We start from the raw sequence: 19,894 nt of genomic DNA, 5'->3' as shown, positions 1-19,894 counted from the left end.
TGTACAAGTATTATTGCTGGTTTTCTCATCATTTGGTTTGTATTGTTGTTTTCTAACCACTAAGGGCCAAACACAGCCTTATGTAGGCAGCTAATACTGTCTCCCTTTTAATGAATGTTTAGTCAGTGTTCATTACAGGTGTTTTGTTTTTGTTTTTGTTTTGTTTTTTGTTTTTGGCGTTACACGGGCCTCTCACCATTGTGGCCTCTGCCGTTGCAGAGCACAGGCTCCGGACGCGCAGGCTCAGCGGCCATGGCTCGCGGGCCCAGCCGCTCCGCGGCATGTGGGATCCTCCCGGACCGGGGCACGAACCCGTGTCCCCTGCATTGGCAGGCGGACTCTCAACCACTGCGCCACCAGGGAAGCCCATTACAGGTGTTTTGTTGCTTCTCCTTTCTTAAGCTACACCAGCACCAAGGAAGCCCGGCGTGCTTACATATACACTCAATGGGGAATGGTTCTGAGGTATTTCTGGTGTTGGAATAGATATTGCACAGTGGCCAGTCATGCAGAAATCACAGTTTAATTTGGTCCTGGGGACAGTGAAACCACAAATAGAAATCTGCAGGCTCATCGCAGCCAAGAGCTTACTATGACTCCGAGAAGCATGCAGCCCGAGTCATCTTTGGGGTGCGGAAAATTTGGGTGATCCCCTGCGGGCTTCACATTTGGAGAATTTCCTCTGTGACAACTGCTTCTGGGCTCCTGCTGAGACAGGTGCTAGGAGCAGTCAAGAAGCAGCAGGTGTGGGAAAAGAGGTGGTGTTCCCAGCTTAATCCAAAAAGACTTGAGGCTCATATTTGTATAACTGTAGAGGAGTAGGTTTCAAGCAGTTTTCTTGGTGCCTGTCCTAGTCTTCCCTTGGACTACCTGCCCTGTTGGGATAGTCTGCTCTCGTCTCTAACCCTATCAGCCTGCCCTTGGTGTCCCTTTCAACCAGATTTCTCCTCTATGATGTTAGGTTGGAAAACCCAAGTACAATTTACTCTGGTGCCCACACCCAACCCACATGGGCCTGTTGACCCATCGATGGACCTGAACATGTTTACCTACCACTAGTCATTTGTGTTCTTTACAAAATGTGTCTGTAAATAAAGACCCAGAAAAATCCCCTAGGAAAATTAAAGCAGGGTTCATGAACGTGCTTGTTAATCATCTGACGGTCAGCTTTGTTAAACCATAAACTAACGCAGCAAAGTGCTTTGTACTTAAAGCAGTCTCAGCAGTCATCATAATCATATCACTTCCCATCCAGATTATTCCCCAAGTAAAATGTACATTTATTTGACAAATTAATCAGTGTACCAATGGAAGAGATTTTGACAATATCACCGTGTTCAATGTTTACCTGCCCCAAATGCTTGCTCACAAGAGGGACAGGTTTACCAATTTTTTTTTTTTTTGCGGTACGCGGGCCTCTCACTGTTGTGGCCTCTCCCGTTGCTGAGCACAGGCTCCGGACACGCAGGCTCAGCGGCCATGGCTCACGGGCCCAGCCGCTCCGTGGCATGTGGGATCCTCCCGGACCGGGGCACGAACCCGTGTCCCCCGCATCGGCAGGCGGACTCGCAACCACTGCGCCACCAGGGAAGCGCTACCAATATTTTTAATAACTTATTTTCTCATTGCCCCAGTTAATTTGCTATTATACTAGGTAGACAGACAACTTCAGAAGCAGCCATCTCCCTACATTTCCATTTAGACTGAGAAAAAAATAGATGAGAAATCCATGAAAATAACTAGCTTATGAAAGTGCCTCTTTTTAGGAAAATTGGGATTATTCAAAAATGGCCCAGGACTGGCAGTTAGAAGATATGGGAGACAAAAGCTTTTATTTTGGTTCTGACGCTAATTCTTTGGCCTCATGCAGGTAACTTCTTATCTAGGTCCTCAGCATCCTCCTCTGTAAAGTGAATAGTTTGGATGATCCTAAGTTCCTTTCTCTCTCTAAACATTCTCTAACACCACATTTACGTGAGTTTCTTTGGCTTTTGGCCAGATGTTGACCACAGACCATCCTCCACAGAGGTCAGACGGATGTAACAAATTCTGTGACAGCAGGAATTGTTTTGGGTGTGTCCAGTAAAAGTTTTTAAAAAGCAAGAGTCCTCAAATTCAGCTACCTTCATAACTCTCTTATTAAATTTAAATATCATTCCCTGTCCTTTTTACCTTCCTATGTTGCTCCACCACCTCCCTGCACCAGGAAGAAAAAAAGATGAAAAAAATTCTCCTGTTTTCTTCTTCCTTAGTTCTTGGAAAATAGTGTCTAATCACTTGCTCTTCTTCCTTGGCTGCATCGTGTCACCTGCACAAACAAGAACAGAAAGAGACCTTAGCCTTCAGGGTTTCCCTAATGGGTGTTCTTGTGTGGGTGGACATTCACCCTGACTTGGGACAGTGGAAAGCTGAGGAAGCTTTTCCGAAGGCAAGATGATGTATTTTAAAGAGTTCTGGAAAACCACCAGCACCGCCGCAAGGGCAAGAAGGGACATCTTGCTGTCCTACTTGGTGCCTGGCTCACAGCCAGCGAGCTGACCAGCAGTGCACTTCCTATCGCGTGGCTCTGAATATGTCCTGTGAACCACTGATGGCTGTTGCTCTTGGCCATGTGTTTGTAGGCTGCACACAGTTCATCAGCAAACTTTGAGACTTTGCAGATGGAGATGAACAGACCGCATCAAATGAGAGAGGAAAGAGAAGAATGGATATTCACCTAACTAGGGGCCATTCTGTGACCTCTCACCAAATCAGCTTATTGGCCTGGGTAGAAAAGTACTGGCATATTGATTTAGTTTTTAGTTAGCTTATTACTAATTGTAATAAGTAATAAGCTTATTACTAATTAGGAATTACTAGTTACCAACCTAATTGTAGCATTAGATTTCTAGAATGACTTCCATTTAGCCAACCATGGGTACCTCCATATTTAATGATCACAAATCTTTACATAAACTTTGAAACTTTGAAAACATCATTAACTCATTGTCCTTCCTGTCTGTTGCCAAATGCAGTCTTTTTGCAGCTCAGCCTCTTCTCATCCATTCTGGAAGTTAGAGCCCTGTTACTTCTGGCCCGGTATCACCATAGCAATGTCAGCTCTCAGTGCCATGCTTTATGCTTCACACCCTGCCCCCTCCATCAGTTATATCTTTAATAGTAAATTTTAAATATCTTATAACTCTATTTGCTGGAACTCCCCTTCTCAGAGGCTTTAGTGACTGATGACTTTAAGTGCTCCTGCGGCCCCCTCGTCACACTGAATTTCTAGGGCAGACAGCTCCTAACCACACAGCCCTCGTGGCCACACTTGAATTCATGTCTCTCAACATTTTTAGGCACAGTCCTCTCCTTTCTTCTACTCCTCATCAATCCATACTATATCCAGTCACTCCAGTGAAGCCTAGCTGATTTATCCAGCTCTACATGCTTTGTGTTCTTTTCATTTATGCTTCCACTTGTTTTTCATTTGTCCCCAGTTAGGTCTTCTCTACATTAGGTCTATAAGGACAAACACAGTATCTTCTCTTTTCTGAAGCATACACTTAGGGCCTTTAATGAATCAGTTTTCAGATAAATAACACATTAATTCTCCTGTGTTCAAGAGCTTGGTCAGTATAAACTTCTCAAAGTCGTTCCCTCTGTGGTCACTCCGAGGGCACCTAAAACTTTGTTTATCATGTCGTTACCAACCCTCAACACTTCGAATCTGACTGTAATCAGAACCTCACTTCTTCAACCCAGGGTTCCAAGGATTGGAGATTCCTGCTCCAGTTAAGAAGCACAACAGAACACGGTGGCTTAGAGGGAAGCATCAGGAGCCAAGCGCTGGTGGGAAGCTCGCCTGGGGGAGGAGGGCACGTGGCCCCTTCCAGTGGATCGGGGTCTCCCCTGTGCAACACCATGAAGCCAGATAGAGCACCGAGAAATTCCCACACGCCCGCCCGTGTGCTAGAGAAGGCACCATCCCCAGATGTGTCTCTGTGTGGAGCTCTAACAGTCATTTCAGTCTGTAGAGACTTACACAGTGTGACTATCACAGAAATCACATTTTTCTTTTTGTTTCTAGCAGGTGGGGATGGTTCCTTAGTCCTAAATTCTTATGAGGCTGAGCAGTCTCTAGACTTCTCTGAGTCTTCAGAATTTATCTCTGACCGTGTTTCCACAGTGCATGGCTGGAGATGAGGGAAGTGTTGACTTCGTAATAGAGCATATTATCTTACCCAGAGTTCACAAAATGGATTTCAAACTGGTTGAGAAATAATGTTCCTTGTCATCACTCTTTTCCTCATTGAAGCGAGTCTTTCCCGGTGGAACACCTCCTAGTTGGTGGTTAGGGGGTTAGGTCCACCCTGATTTCGTTTGTTTTAGTTTTTGTTTTACTGAAGTATATTTGATTTACAATGTTATATTAGTTTTAGGTACACAATATAGTGATTCAATATTTTTATAGATTATACTTCACTCAAAATTATTATGAAATATTGGTTATATTTCCTGTGCTGTACACTACATCCTTGTATCTTATTTATTTTATACATAGTAGTTTGTACCTCTTAATCTCCTTCCCCTATCTTTCTCCTCCCCCACCCCTTTCCCCACTGGTAACCACTAGTTTGTTTTGTGTATCTATGAGTCTTTTTCTGTTTTATTATAGTCATTCGTTTTATTTTTCAGATTCCACATATAAGTAAAAACATACAGTATTTGTCTTTCTTTGTCTGACTTATTTTTTTAGCCCTTGCTGCATGGTACCTGGGATCTTAGTTCCCCACCAGGGATCGAACTTCTGCCCCCTGCATAGGAGCATGGAGTCTTAACCACTGGACCACCAGGGAAGTCCCTATATTATTTATTTTATACCTAGTAGTTTGTACCTCTTAATCCCCTGCCCCTATCCTGCCCCTCCCTCTACTCCTCTCCCCATTGGTAACCACTAGTTTGTCCTCTGTATCTATGAGTCTCTTTCTGTTTTCTGTTGTTATAGTCATTCGTTTGTTTTATTTTTCAGATTCCACATATAAGTAAAAACATACAGTATTTGTCTTTCTTTGTCTGACTTACTTCACTAAGTGTAATTCCCTCCAGGTCCATCCATGTTGCTGTAAATGGCAAAATTTCATTCTTTTCTCTGGCTGCGTAATATTCATATGTTATCTTCTTTATCCGTTCGTCTGATGATGGACACTTAGGTTGCTTCCATATCTTGGCTATTGTAAATAGTGCTTCTATAAATTTTGGGGTGCATGTATCTTTTCAAATTAGTGTTTTCCTTTTCTTTGGATGTATACCTAGGAGTGGAATTGCTGGGTCATATGGTAGTTCTATTTTTAATTTTTTGAGGAACCAATTTACATTCCCACCAGTGTGTACTAGGGTTGCCTTTTCTCTCCATCCTTGCCAGCATTTATTATTATTTGTCTTTTTGACAATAATAGCTGTTCTAAAAGGCATGAGGTGATATCTCACTATGGGCACGTGGGATCCTCCCAGACCGGGGCGCGAACCCGGTTCCCCTGCATCGGCAGGCGGACGCGCAACCACTGTGCCACCAGGGAAGCCCGCTCACTATGGTTTTGATTAGCAGCATTTCCCTGATGATTAGTGATGCTGAGCATCTTTTCATGTGCTGGTTGGCCATCTGTATGACTTCTTTGGAAAAAAGTCTATTCAGGTCTTCTGCCCATTTTTTAATTGGATTCTTTGTTTTCTTGATATTGAGTCATCTGAGCTCTTTAATATTTTGGATATTAACCTGTTATCAGACATATCATTTGAAAATATCTTCTCTCATTCAGTAGGTTGTCTTTTCATGTTGTTGTTGGTTTCCTTCACTGTGCAAAAGCTTTCAAGTTTAATTTGATGTAGTCTTATTTATTTATTTTTGCTTTTGTTTCTCTTGCCTGAGGAGACAGATCCAAAACAAATATTGCTAAGATTTATGTCAAGGAATGTACTGCCTGTGTTTTCTTCTAGGAATTTTATGGTTTCCGGTCTTACATTTAGGTCTTTAATCCATTTTGAATTTATTTTTCTGTACAGTGTGAGAAAATGTTCTAATTTCATTCTTTCACATATACCTGTCCAGTTTTCCCAACACCACTTACTGAAGAGACTGTCTTTTTCCCGCTATATATTTTTCTCTCCTTTGTTGTAGATTAATTGGCCATATGTGCATGGGCTTATTTCTGGGCTCTTTATTCTGTTCCATTGATCTGTGTGTCTGTTTTTGTGCCAGTATCATACTGTTCTGATGACTGTAGCTTTGTAGTATAGTCTGAAGTCTGGGAGCATGATGCTTCCAGATTTGTTCTTTTTTCTCAACGATTACTTTGGCTTTTCAGGGACTTTTGTTCTTCCATACAAATTTTGGTAATTTTTGTTCTAGTTCTGTGAAAATGTCATGTGAGTGGTTCGACAGGGATTGTATTGAATCTGTAGATTGCTTTGGGCAGTGTGGACATTTTAACAATATTAGTCCATGAACACAGAATCTTTCCATTTAATAGTATCATCTTCAGTTTCTTTTATCAGTGTCTTATGTTTCTAGGGTATAGGTCTTTCATTTCACTGGGTGAGTTTATTCCTAGATATTTTATTGTTTTTGATGTGATTGTAAATGGGATGATTTCTTACTTTCTCTGTCCGATAGTTCATTATTAGTGTACAGAAAAGCAACAGATTTCTGTATTAATCTTGTATCCTGAAACTTTAGTGAATTCATTTATTTGTTCTAATAGGTTTTTTTCTGGTGGAGACTGTAGTGTTTTCTATATATAGTATCATGTCATCTGCAAATAGTAACAGTTTGACTTCTTCCATTCCAATCTGAATGCCTTTTAATCTTTTTCTTGTCTGAGTGCTGTGGCTAGGACTTCCAATACTATGTTAAATAGAAATGGTGAGAGTGGGCATCCTTGTCTTGATCCTGATTGTAGAGGAAAAACTTTGCTTTTCACTGTTGCATATGATGTTAGCTGTGGGCCTTTATTATGTTGAGATATGTTCCCTCTGTACCAACTTTGTTGAGCGTTTTTATTGTGAATGAGTGTTGAATTTTGTCAGATGCTTTTTTTTGCGTCTATTGAGAATATCATGTGATTTTCATCCTTCATTTTGTTAATGTGGTATATCACATTGATTGATCTGCAGATATTGAATCATTCTTGCATCCCTGGAATAAATCCCACTTGATTATGGTGTATGATCCTTTGTATATGTTTTTGAATTCAGTTTGCTAATATTTTGTTGAGAGTTTTTGTGTCTATATTTATCAGGAATATTGGCCTGTAATTTTCTTTGTGTGTAGTGTCTTTGTCTAGTTTTGGTATCAGAGTAATGGTGGCCTCATAGAATGAATTTGGGAGTGTTCCCTCCTCTTCAATTTTCTGGAATAGTTTGAGAAGGATAGGTATTAACTCTTGTTTATATGTTTGGTAGAATTCCCCTGTAAAGTTGTCCAGTCCTGGACTTTTGTTTGTTTTGGGAGTATTTTGATTACTGATTCAATTACAGTACTAGTAATCGGTCTGTTCAGATGATCTGTTTCTTCCTGATTTTGTCTTGGAAGATTGTATGTTTCTAGGAATTTATCCGTTTCTTCTACATTGTCCAATTTGTTGGCATACAACTGTTTGTAGTGATTTCTTCTGGTTTTTTGTATCTCTGTGATATAGTTTGTTATTTCTCCGCTTTCGTTTCTTATTTTGTTTGGGTCCTTTCTTTTTTTCTTGATGAGCCTAGCTAAAAGCTTATAAATTTTGTTTATCTTTTCAAAAAACCATCTTTTGGTTTTATCGATCTTTTCTATTTTTAATCTATTTTATTTTCTCTCTGATCTTTATTATTTCCTTCCTTCTGCTGATTTTTGGCTTTTTGTTCTTTGTCTGATCCCTTCAGATGGTAGATTAGGTTGTTTGAGGTTTTTTGTTTGTTTGTTTCTTGAGGTATGCCTGTATCACTGTTAACTTTCCTCTTAGGACTGCTTTTGCTGTGTCCCATAGATTTTGGAAAGTTGTGTTTTTATTTTCATTTGTCTCGAGGCATTTTCTGATATCGTCTTCAATTTTTTTGTTGACCCCTTGGTTTTTCAGCAGCATGTTGTTTAGCCTCCATGTGTTTGTGTTTTTCTAAGTTTTCTTCCTCTAATTGGTTTCTAGTGTCATACTGCTGTGGTCAGAAAGGATGCTTGATACAATTTCTATCCTCTTAAATTTTTTTGAGACTTGTTTTGTGGCCTGGAATGTGATCTATCCTGGAGTACACTCTATGTGCACTTAAAAAGAACGTGTATTCTGCTTTTTTGGATGGAATGTCCTGTAGTTATAAGTCCAACTACTCTAATGTGTCACTGAAGTCTACTGTTTCCTCATTAATTTTCTTTCTGGATGATCTGTCCATTGATGTACGTGGGGTGTTGAAGTCCCCTATTATTGTATTATTGTCAGTTTCTCTTTTTATGCCTGTTAATATTTGCTTTATAAATTTAGGTGCTCCTATACTAGATGCATATATGTTTATGAACATTATAGCTTCTTCTTGTATTGATCCCTTTATCATTATGTAATGCTCTTCTTTGTCTTTTATTACAGACTTTGTTTTAAAGTCTACTTTGTCTGATATGAGCATTGCTACCCCAGCTTTCTGTTCATTTCCATTTGCATGCAATATCTTTTTCCATCCCCTAACTTGCAGTCTCTGTGTCCTTAGCTCTCAAGTGAGTCTCCTGTAGGCAGCATGTTTTTTTATTCAGTCAGCCACCCTGTGTCTTTTGATTGGAGCATTTAGTGCATTTTTATTTAAAGTGATTGTTAATAGGTATGTACTTAATGCCATTTTGTTATGTGTTTTCTGATTGTTTTTGTAGTTCTTTTCTTCTTCTTATGGTCTCTTCCCTTGTGATTTGATGATTTTCTTTAATGTTATGTTTATGTTCCTTTCTAGTTTCTGTATATATATTGTAGTTTTTTGACTTGTGGTTATCATGCAGTTCATATATATTGATCTATAACTATACCTATTTATTTTAAACTGGTAGTCCTTTAAGTTCAAACACATTCTAAAAGGTCTACATTTTTTCTCCCTCCCCCCATGTTTTGTATTTTTGTGGTAATATTTTACATCTTCATGTCTGTCCCTTACCTGTTTATTGTAGTTACAGTTGATTTTACATTTTTGTCTTTTAACCTCCATACGAGCTTATTTCAGTGGTTGATCCACAGTCTTTACAATATATTTGTCTTTACTAGTAGGATTTTCCCCTTGCTATAATTTCTATCTCTTGATAGAAATTTCATTTTCATTTTCATTTCCTTTTCATTTTCATTTAAAGACTCCTTAACACTTCTTGTAAGATTGGTTTAGTATTGATGAATGTTAGTTTTTGCTTGTCTGAGAAACTCTTTATCTCTCCTTCAGTTCTGAATGATAAACTTGCTGGGAGGAGTATCCCAGGTTGTTAAGTTTTTTCCTTTCAGCACTTTATCTACATCATGCCACTCCATTCTAGCCTGCAAAGTTTCTGCTGCAAAAGCAGTTGATAGCCTTATGGGGGTTCCCTTGTATGTGACTCTCTGTTTTTCTCTTGCCACCTTTAGAATACTCTTTTTATCTTTAACTTTTGCCATTTTAATTATGATTATGTCTTGGTGTGGGTCTCTTTGAGTTCATCTTGTTTGGAACTCTCTGTGCTTCTTGTACCTGGATATCTGTTTCCTTCTTCAGGTTTGGGAAGTTTTGAGTCACAGTTTTATCAAATACATTTTCTACCCTTTTTTCTCTCTCTTCTCCTTTTGGGAACCCTATAAGTCAAATGTTAGTACGATTGATGTTGTGCCAGAGGTCCCTTAGACCATTCTCATTTTTTAAAATTTGTTTTCCTTTTTGCTGTTCTGATTGGGTGACTTCCATTATTCTGTCTTTCAGATTGCTTATGCCTTGTTCTATATCACCTAATCGCCTGTTCATGCCATCTAGTGTATTTTTCATTTCAGTTATTGCATTCTTCAACTCTGACTGGTTCTTTCCTGTATTTTCTAGTTCTTTGTTGAATTCTCATCGTGTTCATCTATTCTTTTCCCCAGTTCAGTTAATATTTTCATTACTATTTCTTTGTACTCTCTGTCAGATAAATTATTTCTCTCTGTTTCATTAGCATTTTTTCAGGTATTTTTTTCCTGTTTCATTTTGTCCTCCCATTTTGTTTAACTTTCTTCGTCTGTGTAAAATCAGGTGAAACAGTTGCCTGTCCTAGTCTTGATGTCATGTCCTCGTGTGGGACCATTCCTGTGCAGTCTGTGTGAGCCCAGTGGCTGTGGTGGGAGAGCTGGATTTGAGGTGAGCATGATCTGCATCTTCCCCCAGGGTGTGCTGGTAGCCACTGCCTTGGTGGGAGGTAGGCCTGGAGTTGGAGAGGCTAGAGCCAGAGCCAGGTGCAAGCCAGGGCTGCTGCTGTGCTCCATGACTGTCACTGCTCTGTTGGGGGTGGGGGTGAGGGCGGAGGGGCTGGAGCAGGAGTCCTGAGGGAGCTGGGTTTCTCTTGGGTACGATGGCAGTCTCCATCTTGGTTTGGGACAAGGTCAGGGCCTGGGGTCTTGGGGCCGCACTCCTGTGCTGGTTTTACCTTTTCCCCAGTGTGTGCCCTCAGTTAGAGGCTGGGTCAGGGCTGGAGGGGTTAGTGCCATTGCCACTGAGCCGACCCCTCCCCTCCTCCCCCAAGTGTGCACAGAGATCTGTGCTCCAGCGATGGCACTCTCCATCCGGAGTGTGGGCAGGGATTCGTGAGCTGGTAATGGTTGCCTCTACCCTGGTCAGAGGCAGGGCCAGGGTCCAAGCCAGCTCCGTTCCCTCCAAGTGTGCACATTCTCGTGGGCAGTGGCAGCCTCTGCCTTAGTGGTGAGCAGTGCTGGAGCAAGAGGGGCTGGAGCAGGAGCCTGGTGCAGGCTGGGGGACACACTGGGACGGTCCCTAGGCATTTTTCAATCAGCTGCCTCTTTGCTGTCACGGGGAGTAAGCAGATCTGTGCGTGTGCTCTGCAAGAGTGCAGTCTCGGTTTCTTACAGCCTTATTAGTAAATCCCACTGGTTTTCAAGCCAGCCAAGGGGGCTCGTCTTCCCCATGTCAGACCCAAGGGCTGAGGTGCCTAATACATGGCTCGCACCCCTCGTTCCCCAGGGAGGATCCCTTAGCTTGTGATAGCCCCCTCCTCCTCTTGTGTCCCCCACCAGCGGTGCGGGTGCTGACCAGATCGCTTCTCCTCCCTTCCTACTCAACTCCGTGTGGATCTTTCTTTACAGCCTTGGCTGTAGAATAGCTATTCTGCTAGTCCCCAGGTCAATTTCAGTGAGAGAAGCTCTATATGCAGTTGTAGTTTTGATGTGTTCATGAGGGAAGGTGAGCCCAGTGTCGCCCTACTACACCATTTTGATCTCCTCCCACCCTGGATTATTTTAGTCCTTTCTTTATCCTATGTTGGTACCAAGGAGTAGAGGTATTTTAGGCCAAACATTTAATGTTCATCTCGTGCAAGATTCAAACATTTTCTGCTGGCGTGGTAGGGAAACCATTCCTTCAGTCAACGTCACTATGGATACATATGTAATTATATACCTTATTAGTCCAATAGCTGGAACACAGGATAAGTAAAAGCACACTATTAAAAAAAAAGATTTACACCTATGTATCTACCATCACAAAAGCTACTGCTAGACTTCGAACTGAAAATTTGAAGAACATTTGCCTGGTTTTAGAGGCTTGGCTTGGAAAAGGGTGAGAAGGCAGATTGTGGGGGGGGATATGAGGTGTTAGAAGAATGAGATTTGAACACAGTGAGTACAAGTGAGTACCAGATTTGAATGTAGTTGAGTATAAGAACGTGAGTACAAGTGACAGTGCAGAGGCAGTAGGAGGGGATGGGGTTGAGAGCTGGCTGGAGAAGCCCTAGTGGGGAGAGAGGCTGAGGAAGAGGGGGAAGCAATCATCCCTAGTGGGCTCTCTTTGAGCTCAGGGAGATGAAGTTAGGACAAGAAATACAAAAAGGAGATGTATTTTTCTAATGGACTAAATGGTGCCCAGTGAGGCCATGCTTTATAAATACACGTGGAGTCAACTCATGATAAAATTTTTTTTTATGAAATGATTAGGGACAACATGCAAGATAGACAGAACTTATAATAAATTTCTTCATGGGTAAAACTAAGGAGGTAAACTAGATGGCCTCTAAGCAGCTTTCAACAATAAAATCGCCTTTAAATAAATCTGATCTATAGGAAATAGTATTAAAGGAAGGGTTTAATATCATTCTGTCCAAGGCACTGTCACAAGGTCACTTGGCCAGATTGGAATTTTCAGCTTATAAACTGTCCTGGGTGAAAAGGATCTGTGGTCTTGGGCCCTGACAAAGGATACCCCTGGCATATATCCCTCAGTGAATGTAAGGAGAGGGGCCGTGGGCCACAGGTAAGCTGACTGCCTCTCCAGCTACACCTACATATAAGAGGCCCTCCATTTTGTCCTGGAGGCACTTAGCCCCTTTCAGTGCCTGGTATATCTTGTAGATTGGGTTTCTCTTTCTGATGGACTTGTGTCCCGGTGTCGGCATCCTTATGTCTTGTCAAGAAGGAAAAAAAAAAAAAGAGAAAATTAAGTAGTTAAGTGGCAGAGAAGGAGGCCTATACTAGGACCCCCTGACAGCCCCTTTCTCCCATTCAGAGTGGAAATAATCTGTCTGGAGTATCCCTAGATGCTCAGACATGGTGAGCCAAGTTTTCAGTGATCTACCAAAGACTGCTTCCCCCTGCCAGCTTCCATCATTGTTTGAAATCAGTGTTTCACCTAGCTCTGCCTGAAAAGTAGAAACTGACTCTTTCCTGGTGGGTATCTGGTCCCAGTAATTGACTCAGTGCTTGTCCACCCTTCTGTTCCATGACACAGAAAAGCTAGCACAGGTCAGGAAATGAGATGGTGACAAGTCAAGCAGGGTGGCCCTCTGGAACCTCTTGAGAGCTTTTTGAAGGCCAGCAGGACCTTCCTGAGGGCTTGACAACAGTTGTCTCTCTGGCACACAGAGTCAGCTCTCTGCATCTGTATACCCCTGGAGAATGTCACACACTTTCCAAGTTTACATTTGATTCCTGGTATCACTCCTTATGATTGCCCTTCTCAATCTCTTCTTCATTTTCACCCACTGACATGATACACGAGGAGGTAGAAAGTGGGTAGATGTGACCATCATTTCCAACACCCTTCTCAGCCAAGCAGCTGACTTGGGAGAACACCGCATTGGACAAGGATGCTTGTAGACATAACTATTTAAACTGAAAGGAGTCCAGGGTCCTGTGGCACGTAGGGCCTTGCTCTCAGACCAGCAGCGTCAGTCTCTCTGGGGCACATGTTGGAAGGGCAGACTCCCACGCTGTCCTCCAGATCTACTGAATGAGAATCTACATTTTAACAAGATCCTAATTTTAACAAGATTTGCAGGCACATACAAGTTTGAGAAGCGCTGTTCTGTGACAGTGGTTCTTGACCCTGACTGCAAATTAAAATAACCGGGAAGCTTTTAAAAATACCAGTGCTGAGTCCCCGTCTCCATAGATAGATTTAATTGGTCTGGGGTGGACCTGGGAGTTAGTATTCTTAAAGTTCCCCTAGTGATTTTGTAATGTGCAGTCAAGATCGAGCATTACTGCTAGAGAGATACTTGCATATTACCTGGGTCTTGACTGATACTTCTTGATCACTTGGTTAGTTGGCTGGTGACTCCCAACCAGGCCACACTGTGGCTGAGAAATTTCAGAAGCAGAGATTCTGATCAGTTCTAATCTCAATTAGCCTAACCTCCAATTTCACTGTGTAAGTTCTTCAGGGACTACATCATCTCTGTCAGTTTGCATTCAGTTAGGTGTTTGTTGCTTTTAATCACCTTCAGCTGGGGAAACTGGTAATTTATGCATGAAGTTGAAGGCGATGATTGGAATATCCACATCAGAAAAGAAGGTTACTGATTTTTCCTTGGAAAGAATGAAATTAACAGCAGTAGTGACTAACCCTGTGTGCCAGACCCTATACCTGGCAGTTGACACTTCCCAAGGCATTTATGATCCTCCAGAATCCCATGAGGAGGGTACTAATACTGTCTCCATGATGTGTAAGAGAAAGCTGGAACATGAAGACATTGTGTGCCTCGCCCAGTGAAACAGGTCTATAAGTGGTAAGCCCCAGGTGGGAACCCAGGCAATCAGGCACAGAACTTTTCTCCAAACCACGGCCGCCCACTGCATCACTAAAGCACTCCTTTGAATTTCTGCTCTCATCCAAGGAAGCTCAGGCTGTGGGAAAAGGTGAGAAAGTAGAATTAGCCCTGCATTTGGACAGAGTAGGTGGCCACTTACATGTTTCCATAGATCCAGAACAGAGGGTTGAGAGAGGGACTCAGAGACAGAGGGACCGCACAATGTGTTGTCCAAGCCTAGGCAATGTAAAAGTCTATTCACACTGGCACAGCAGGCATTAACCAGGGCTGTCCCAGGCAAACTGAGATGTGCAACTGTCTTTCTTACAGGTCGTCTCATCGGCGAGGAGCTGAAGTGCATTAATACAGGATACATGGTTGGTTTGTGGCCGGGTGAAGGACATATCCTAGTTTTCTTGATTCCTGTTCCGACGCTCTTCTCCTGTTTTGTATTGCCTGCCCTAATTTTCATCCCTTTTTCGACAACTCTCTAACCAGTGTACCATTGTCATACCCTCCTATGCTCCTTGAACTCCCTGTCCAAGACTTCACTCTCCAACCAGTAGAGTCACTCCTTGACCACTGTCTCCAGAACAACTTTGCACAAAGTCCCATTTAATGCCTAGGGAGAAGAGGCCTTGAATATTGTCTATTTGTGTTGATTGATCCGTTTAATATTGGGGAAGCTAATGGAAATGGGGGATTCAAAGATGGATAAGACATACTTCTACCCCTTAAGAAACTCAGGGTCTAGTGTAAAAACAAATCTCGGGGCAGACCAGGGGAGGCTTCCTAGAAGAGGTGAGTTGAAATGAATGAGTGGGTGTGAGACAGGCAAAGACCGGGGGAAGTGAGAGAGCCCATGGAGGTGAGAAACATCAATGTGTAGGGAAAACAAGCGGTTCCGTGCTGCTGGGGCACAAGTTTAGAAGAAGGAGAGTAAAGAGTCAAGGCAGGGACTGGGTCACAGTGTGCCATTCCAAGGGCCTGGATTTTCATCTGATGAGGGAAGCCTTACTGCGCTTTCAGCGGAATAGGACATGGGAAAATGTGTTCACGTATATAGCTCTGTTTGGTTTTAGGTGATTTAAGTGTTCACTGCCACTGGAATTTTAAATGATCTAATTTCTCTTTTTAATTTCTTATTTAACCATCTATAATTAAGATCAGTTCAGAATTTAACACATTTATGATCCTATTCGGATGCTGTATAGAACTTTTTACCTATTCTATTCTTAAGGAGTTAAACATCTAGAAAGAGGAGAGAGACACATAGCCACTGACGGCAGCGTCCGTCGTTCACATGAACATTCACATATGCCTGGCGCAAATGAGGGTCTGCATGTTGATGGCAGCAGCCTGTTTGCTCATTGGGATTCACCGGTAGTGGAGAATTGGATATAGCACTTAAACAATGAGGCTTATTCAAAAGAGCTTTGTGTTGAAAATAGTATTGATTTAAAAAGTTATTGTTCTCTAGGCACTGAGTAATCACTTTTTTTCTCTGCGCATTTTCTGCCAAGTGTTAAATGGATTAGTGTCTTGCTTTCTTTCTTTTTTTTTTTTTTTTTAATATAGACTTGGGGGCGGCATCAACAATCTACCCAGAACTTCAAGGAGCCAAAACTAGTTAGAATTAGATGTCAGCACATCTGAAATGTCAACACATTTTTTTTCTGGATAATTTCCTGTGATTTGAAATCCTGATTTTTTGAGTCATTTTTAGTATTCCATTTTTTAAGTGTTTGCTTTCAAGGAGGATATTGCCTCTGAGGCTTTCTCAACCAGTTAAATTCTCCAAGAGCAGAAAATATGTGAAAAAGCCAAGTTGCATGCTTATTTCTCCAGGGTCTCAGTCTCCTCTCAGAAATACAGACTCTTGTACTGAACCTTCTGAAACTGTCGTTTTTTTTGCATACACAGGCTTATGTTTTCACACCAGTTCATAGATTGGGCGGAAGATGCCACTTCTATTTTAATAGAACAGAATGGCATGTGGGTGTGTGATGTGGGGGACTGTGTGTGACTCTTGCCTTCCTTACATACAAAATCAGAGTGGAGTTCCTGCACTTCTCCTTGGATAGGTAAAAAATCCTGGCTATTTTGCAACCTGACTTTTTGGTGGTTACTTTTCCGACAGGAAATATTCTGGGGGTGAGGGCAGTAGGGGAAGCAGGGAGAGAATAAAATCTTCCACTTTGAAAGCAACTAAGTTAAGATTGCTTTCTTTTCTATGAAGAAGCAACATGGTTCTGCCTACCTATAATTAGATAGCTTAGCTTACTGGCATATTCACATTGCCTAAAACCCCAAGTGAGAATTTCAGTCTCAAGCACAGGGTGTGATTCTACCTGGTGAACACTTTACTAAATGTTGGGAAGCAACCTCATGAGAGAGGGATGGGAACACATCAGGGAAGGCACTGCTGAGGGTGAAGAGCTAAGTGGGTCATCTGGATCCACTTCTTTCAAAGAGGAATTCTTGGCATTTAATAACTTGTGAACCTCAAGTCCTCACTTACGGGAGGGAGAGACCTTGAGTCCGTTTCTTCAGGCAGGGGTTGGTGATACCCGTGCTGTCTGGGTCCTAAGCTCTCTAAACAAGATGATTTTTAGCCTTAAAGCTCAATGAGGTGTTGTTTGGAGGAGGAGGGGAGATAATTTGATGGGGTCCTTTGAGAAAGTATGAACTTCCCCCAGGCTTTTCCTTTGCCTGCTTTGGACAAAGGCGTCAAACATCACTGCCTTCTGCTCTACTGGTTTCTCCTTCTGTTTCCAGGAGGAGTCAAGAGAGCATAACGAAGAAGTGTTTCTGTAGGTAAGAGAGAAATGAACTGACCCCATTTCCAGTGGTTGAGCTTCTCTCCAAATAGGTAGATGCCGACGCTAAAGACGTAGCTGAGAGAGAAGAAGGCTGCTAGACCCACTGGGCTGAGTTTGGCAAACACGGGATACACCCATGTACCCGTCTCAGAGTAGATCCATAGAACCCTGCAGAAAATGACAAATCACAATGATTAGGATAGCAGGGGAAAAGAGCCATAGTCTCTTCAAGATCATTGGGGTTCTGGAGTCCAGGCAGAGGAAAAGAAACCACAGGGGACATTTAACAGCCGAGGTGTTTCCCGAACCTACAGAATTGAGTATTTTCTGGATAAATAGACTGATTCATTGAGACATTCTGTTTCAGGCGCTGGGCTTGGCTATTTTACCTAATCCATTAAAATTCAATGATGGTAAAAGAATATGGGAGAACACTGAACACATCGTTAACCAAACAAAACGTATAAGAACATGAATTCTTTCTTTCCCTGAAAGACATGACCTGCTGAGACACTGAACTTGCTAAGATAGTGCCCATTTGCTCAACTCTCAGCCAGACAAGTGGGGTTTGCTTTTCTGTGCCTAAGAGTTAAGTATAGCTTTCCATTAGCTCTCCAAGCCTGTTGGGGTAGGAGAGGCAGAGATTGAGCATTATTACTATAATACAGTAGACCTGGGGTTTAATTGCGGGCCTAGATTTCAGCTCGTGGAAATAGCCACGGATAGAGTATTAAGTAGGAATAGATGGATCTACAGGAGGCTCAGATCTTGCTCATGTGAGGCTAGAATATAAATCATTTCTGTCAGCCAAGAGAAGGAAAAGAAATGCTAGGAGAGGAGCCACAATGTCTAAGTGAAGCCTAAAAATGCCGTTTGCTGGAAACAAACTGCACCGGAAGATGCCAAAGTCTGAAATAACTTTTAAAATTAAATACGGGGAAGATGATGTATCAGCTACAGTTTATAATCGGTTAAGAGTACGGAATATGGAACCAGGCTTCTGTGATTCGAATCCTAGTTGTGCTACCTACTGGCTGTGTTACCTTCACTAATTTATTCAACTTTTCTCTCCCCCTACCCTCATGTATAAAGTAGGGGTACAAACAGCATACAGCTTATAAGGCTATTGTAAAGATTAAGGGAGTTAATTTAGCACATGTCAATTACCTAGAACAGTGCCTGGCAGATTGTAATCATTTTATAAGAGTTTAAAAGCTTCTCTCCTCTGAGGGAATACACCGTGGGTGTCGCCTCAGCAATCTTTCTTTGAGGCTATTCATCTCTTGTAAAAATTAGGATAGCCTAGGTTATGCTTCAGAAACAACGTTCATATTTGGATATCCCAGGTTGTCAAAGGAGTTCAGATGGAAGAATGAAATTCTGTGCTTAATTAAACTTTCAGAACCCAAGTGCAATCTTGGTTGTTTCAGATACTTTAAGTTTGTCAAATGCTTTGTTGGAAGAGAGGGGCTAACATCAGGGCCAGGACTAGGGTGAGGCAAGGGAGGCACCTGTGGCATAAAATTTAAGAAGTCATCTCTATGCATCAAAGGGCACAGTCAACAGAATAAAAAGGCAACTTATAGAATGGGAAAAATATTTGCAAATCATGCATCTGATATGGGATTATTATCCAGAATATATAAAGAACTCCTAGAACTCAACAACAAAAAATAAACAATCCAATTATAAATGGACACAGGACGTGAAGAGACATTTCTATGAAGAGGATATACAAATGGCCAAAAACACACAGAAAGATACTCAGTGTCACTAATCATTAGGGAAATGTGAATCAAAACTATAATGAGATACCACTTCACACCTATTAGGGTATCTTCTATCAAAAAACCCCCAGAGAATATCAAGTGTTGAAGAGGGTGTGGAGAAACTGGAACCCCTGTGCACTGTTGGTAGGAATGTAAGATGGTGTAACCGCTGTGGAAAACAGTATAGCAGTTCCTCAAAAAATTAAACCTAGAATTACCATATGATCCAGCAATTCCATTTCTGGGTACATACTCCAAAGAATTAAAAGCAAAGACTCAAAGAGATATTTGTACTCTCATGTTCATAGCAGCATTATTCACAGTAGTTAAAATATGGGAGCAACCCAAGTGTCCATTTAAGGACGAACAGATAAATAAAATGTGGTACACACACACACACAATGGAATATTATGCAACCTTTAAAAGGAAGGAAATCCTGGGACTTCCCTGGTGGCGCAGTGGTTAAGAATCGCCTGCCAATGCAGGGGACACGGGTTCAAGCCCTGGTCTGGGAAGATTCCACGTGCCACGGAGCAACTAAGCCCGTGCGCCACAACTACTGAGCCTGTGCTCTAGGACCTGCGTGCCACAACTCCTGAGCCCGCATGCTGCAACTACTGAAGCCTGTGCGCCTAGAGCCTGTGCTCAGCAGCAAGAGAAGCCAGCACACCTCAACGAAGAGTAGCCCCCGCTCGCCGCAACTAGAGAAAACCCATGCACAGCAACAAAGACCCAACGCAGCCAAAAATAAATTTAAAAAAAAAAAAAAAAAAAAAAAGGAAGGAAATCCTGACATATGCTATAACTTGAATGAAACTTGAGGATATTATGTTAGATAAAATAAGCCAGTCACAAAAGGACAAATACTGTATGATTTCACTTATATGAAGTACTTAGAGTCATCAAATTCATAGAGACAGAGTAGAATGGAGCTGGGGGGAAGGGGGAAATGGGGAGTTTGGGAAGAAAAACATTCTGGAGAAAGATAGTGGTGATGGCTGCACAACAATGTTAATGTCCTTAATGCCACTAAACTGTATACTTAAAAATTGTAAATTTTATGTTATGTGTA

At 41.9% G+C, this 19,894-nt stretch overlaps 1 protein-coding gene across 1 annotated transcript in view; it reads right to left on the bottom strand.

The window, feature by feature from the left end:
- Nucleotides 1-1,244: 1,244 nt before the first annotated feature.
- Nucleotides 1,245-19,894, bottom strand: part of ADTRP (androgen dependent TFPI regulating protein) — an 89,646-nt gene continuing 70,996 nt past the window's right edge. Inside the window, exons 6-7 of the mRNA XM_055079945.1 lie at nt 17,069-17,220; nt 1,245-2,308 (exon numbers count right to left, since the gene is read on the bottom strand). Coding sequence (XP_054935920.1) covers nt 2,274-2,308; nt 17,069-17,220 — 187 coding nt within the window. The 3' untranslated portion in view covers nt 1,245-2,273. The remainder of the gene's footprint in view (nt 2,309-17,068; nt 17,221-19,894) is intronic.

Source organism: Physeter macrocephalus, chromosome 18 (assembly GCF_002837175.3).
Source record: "Physeter macrocephalus isolate SW-GA chromosome 18, ASM283717v5, whole genome shotgun sequence".
In the NCBI taxonomy this organism is placed as follows: Eukaryota; Metazoa; Chordata; class Mammalia; order Artiodactyla; family Physeteridae; genus Physeter; species Physeter macrocephalus.
The sequence above is the reverse complement of the archived record's forward strand: the minus strand, read 5'-3'. Positions and strand labels throughout refer to the sequence as shown.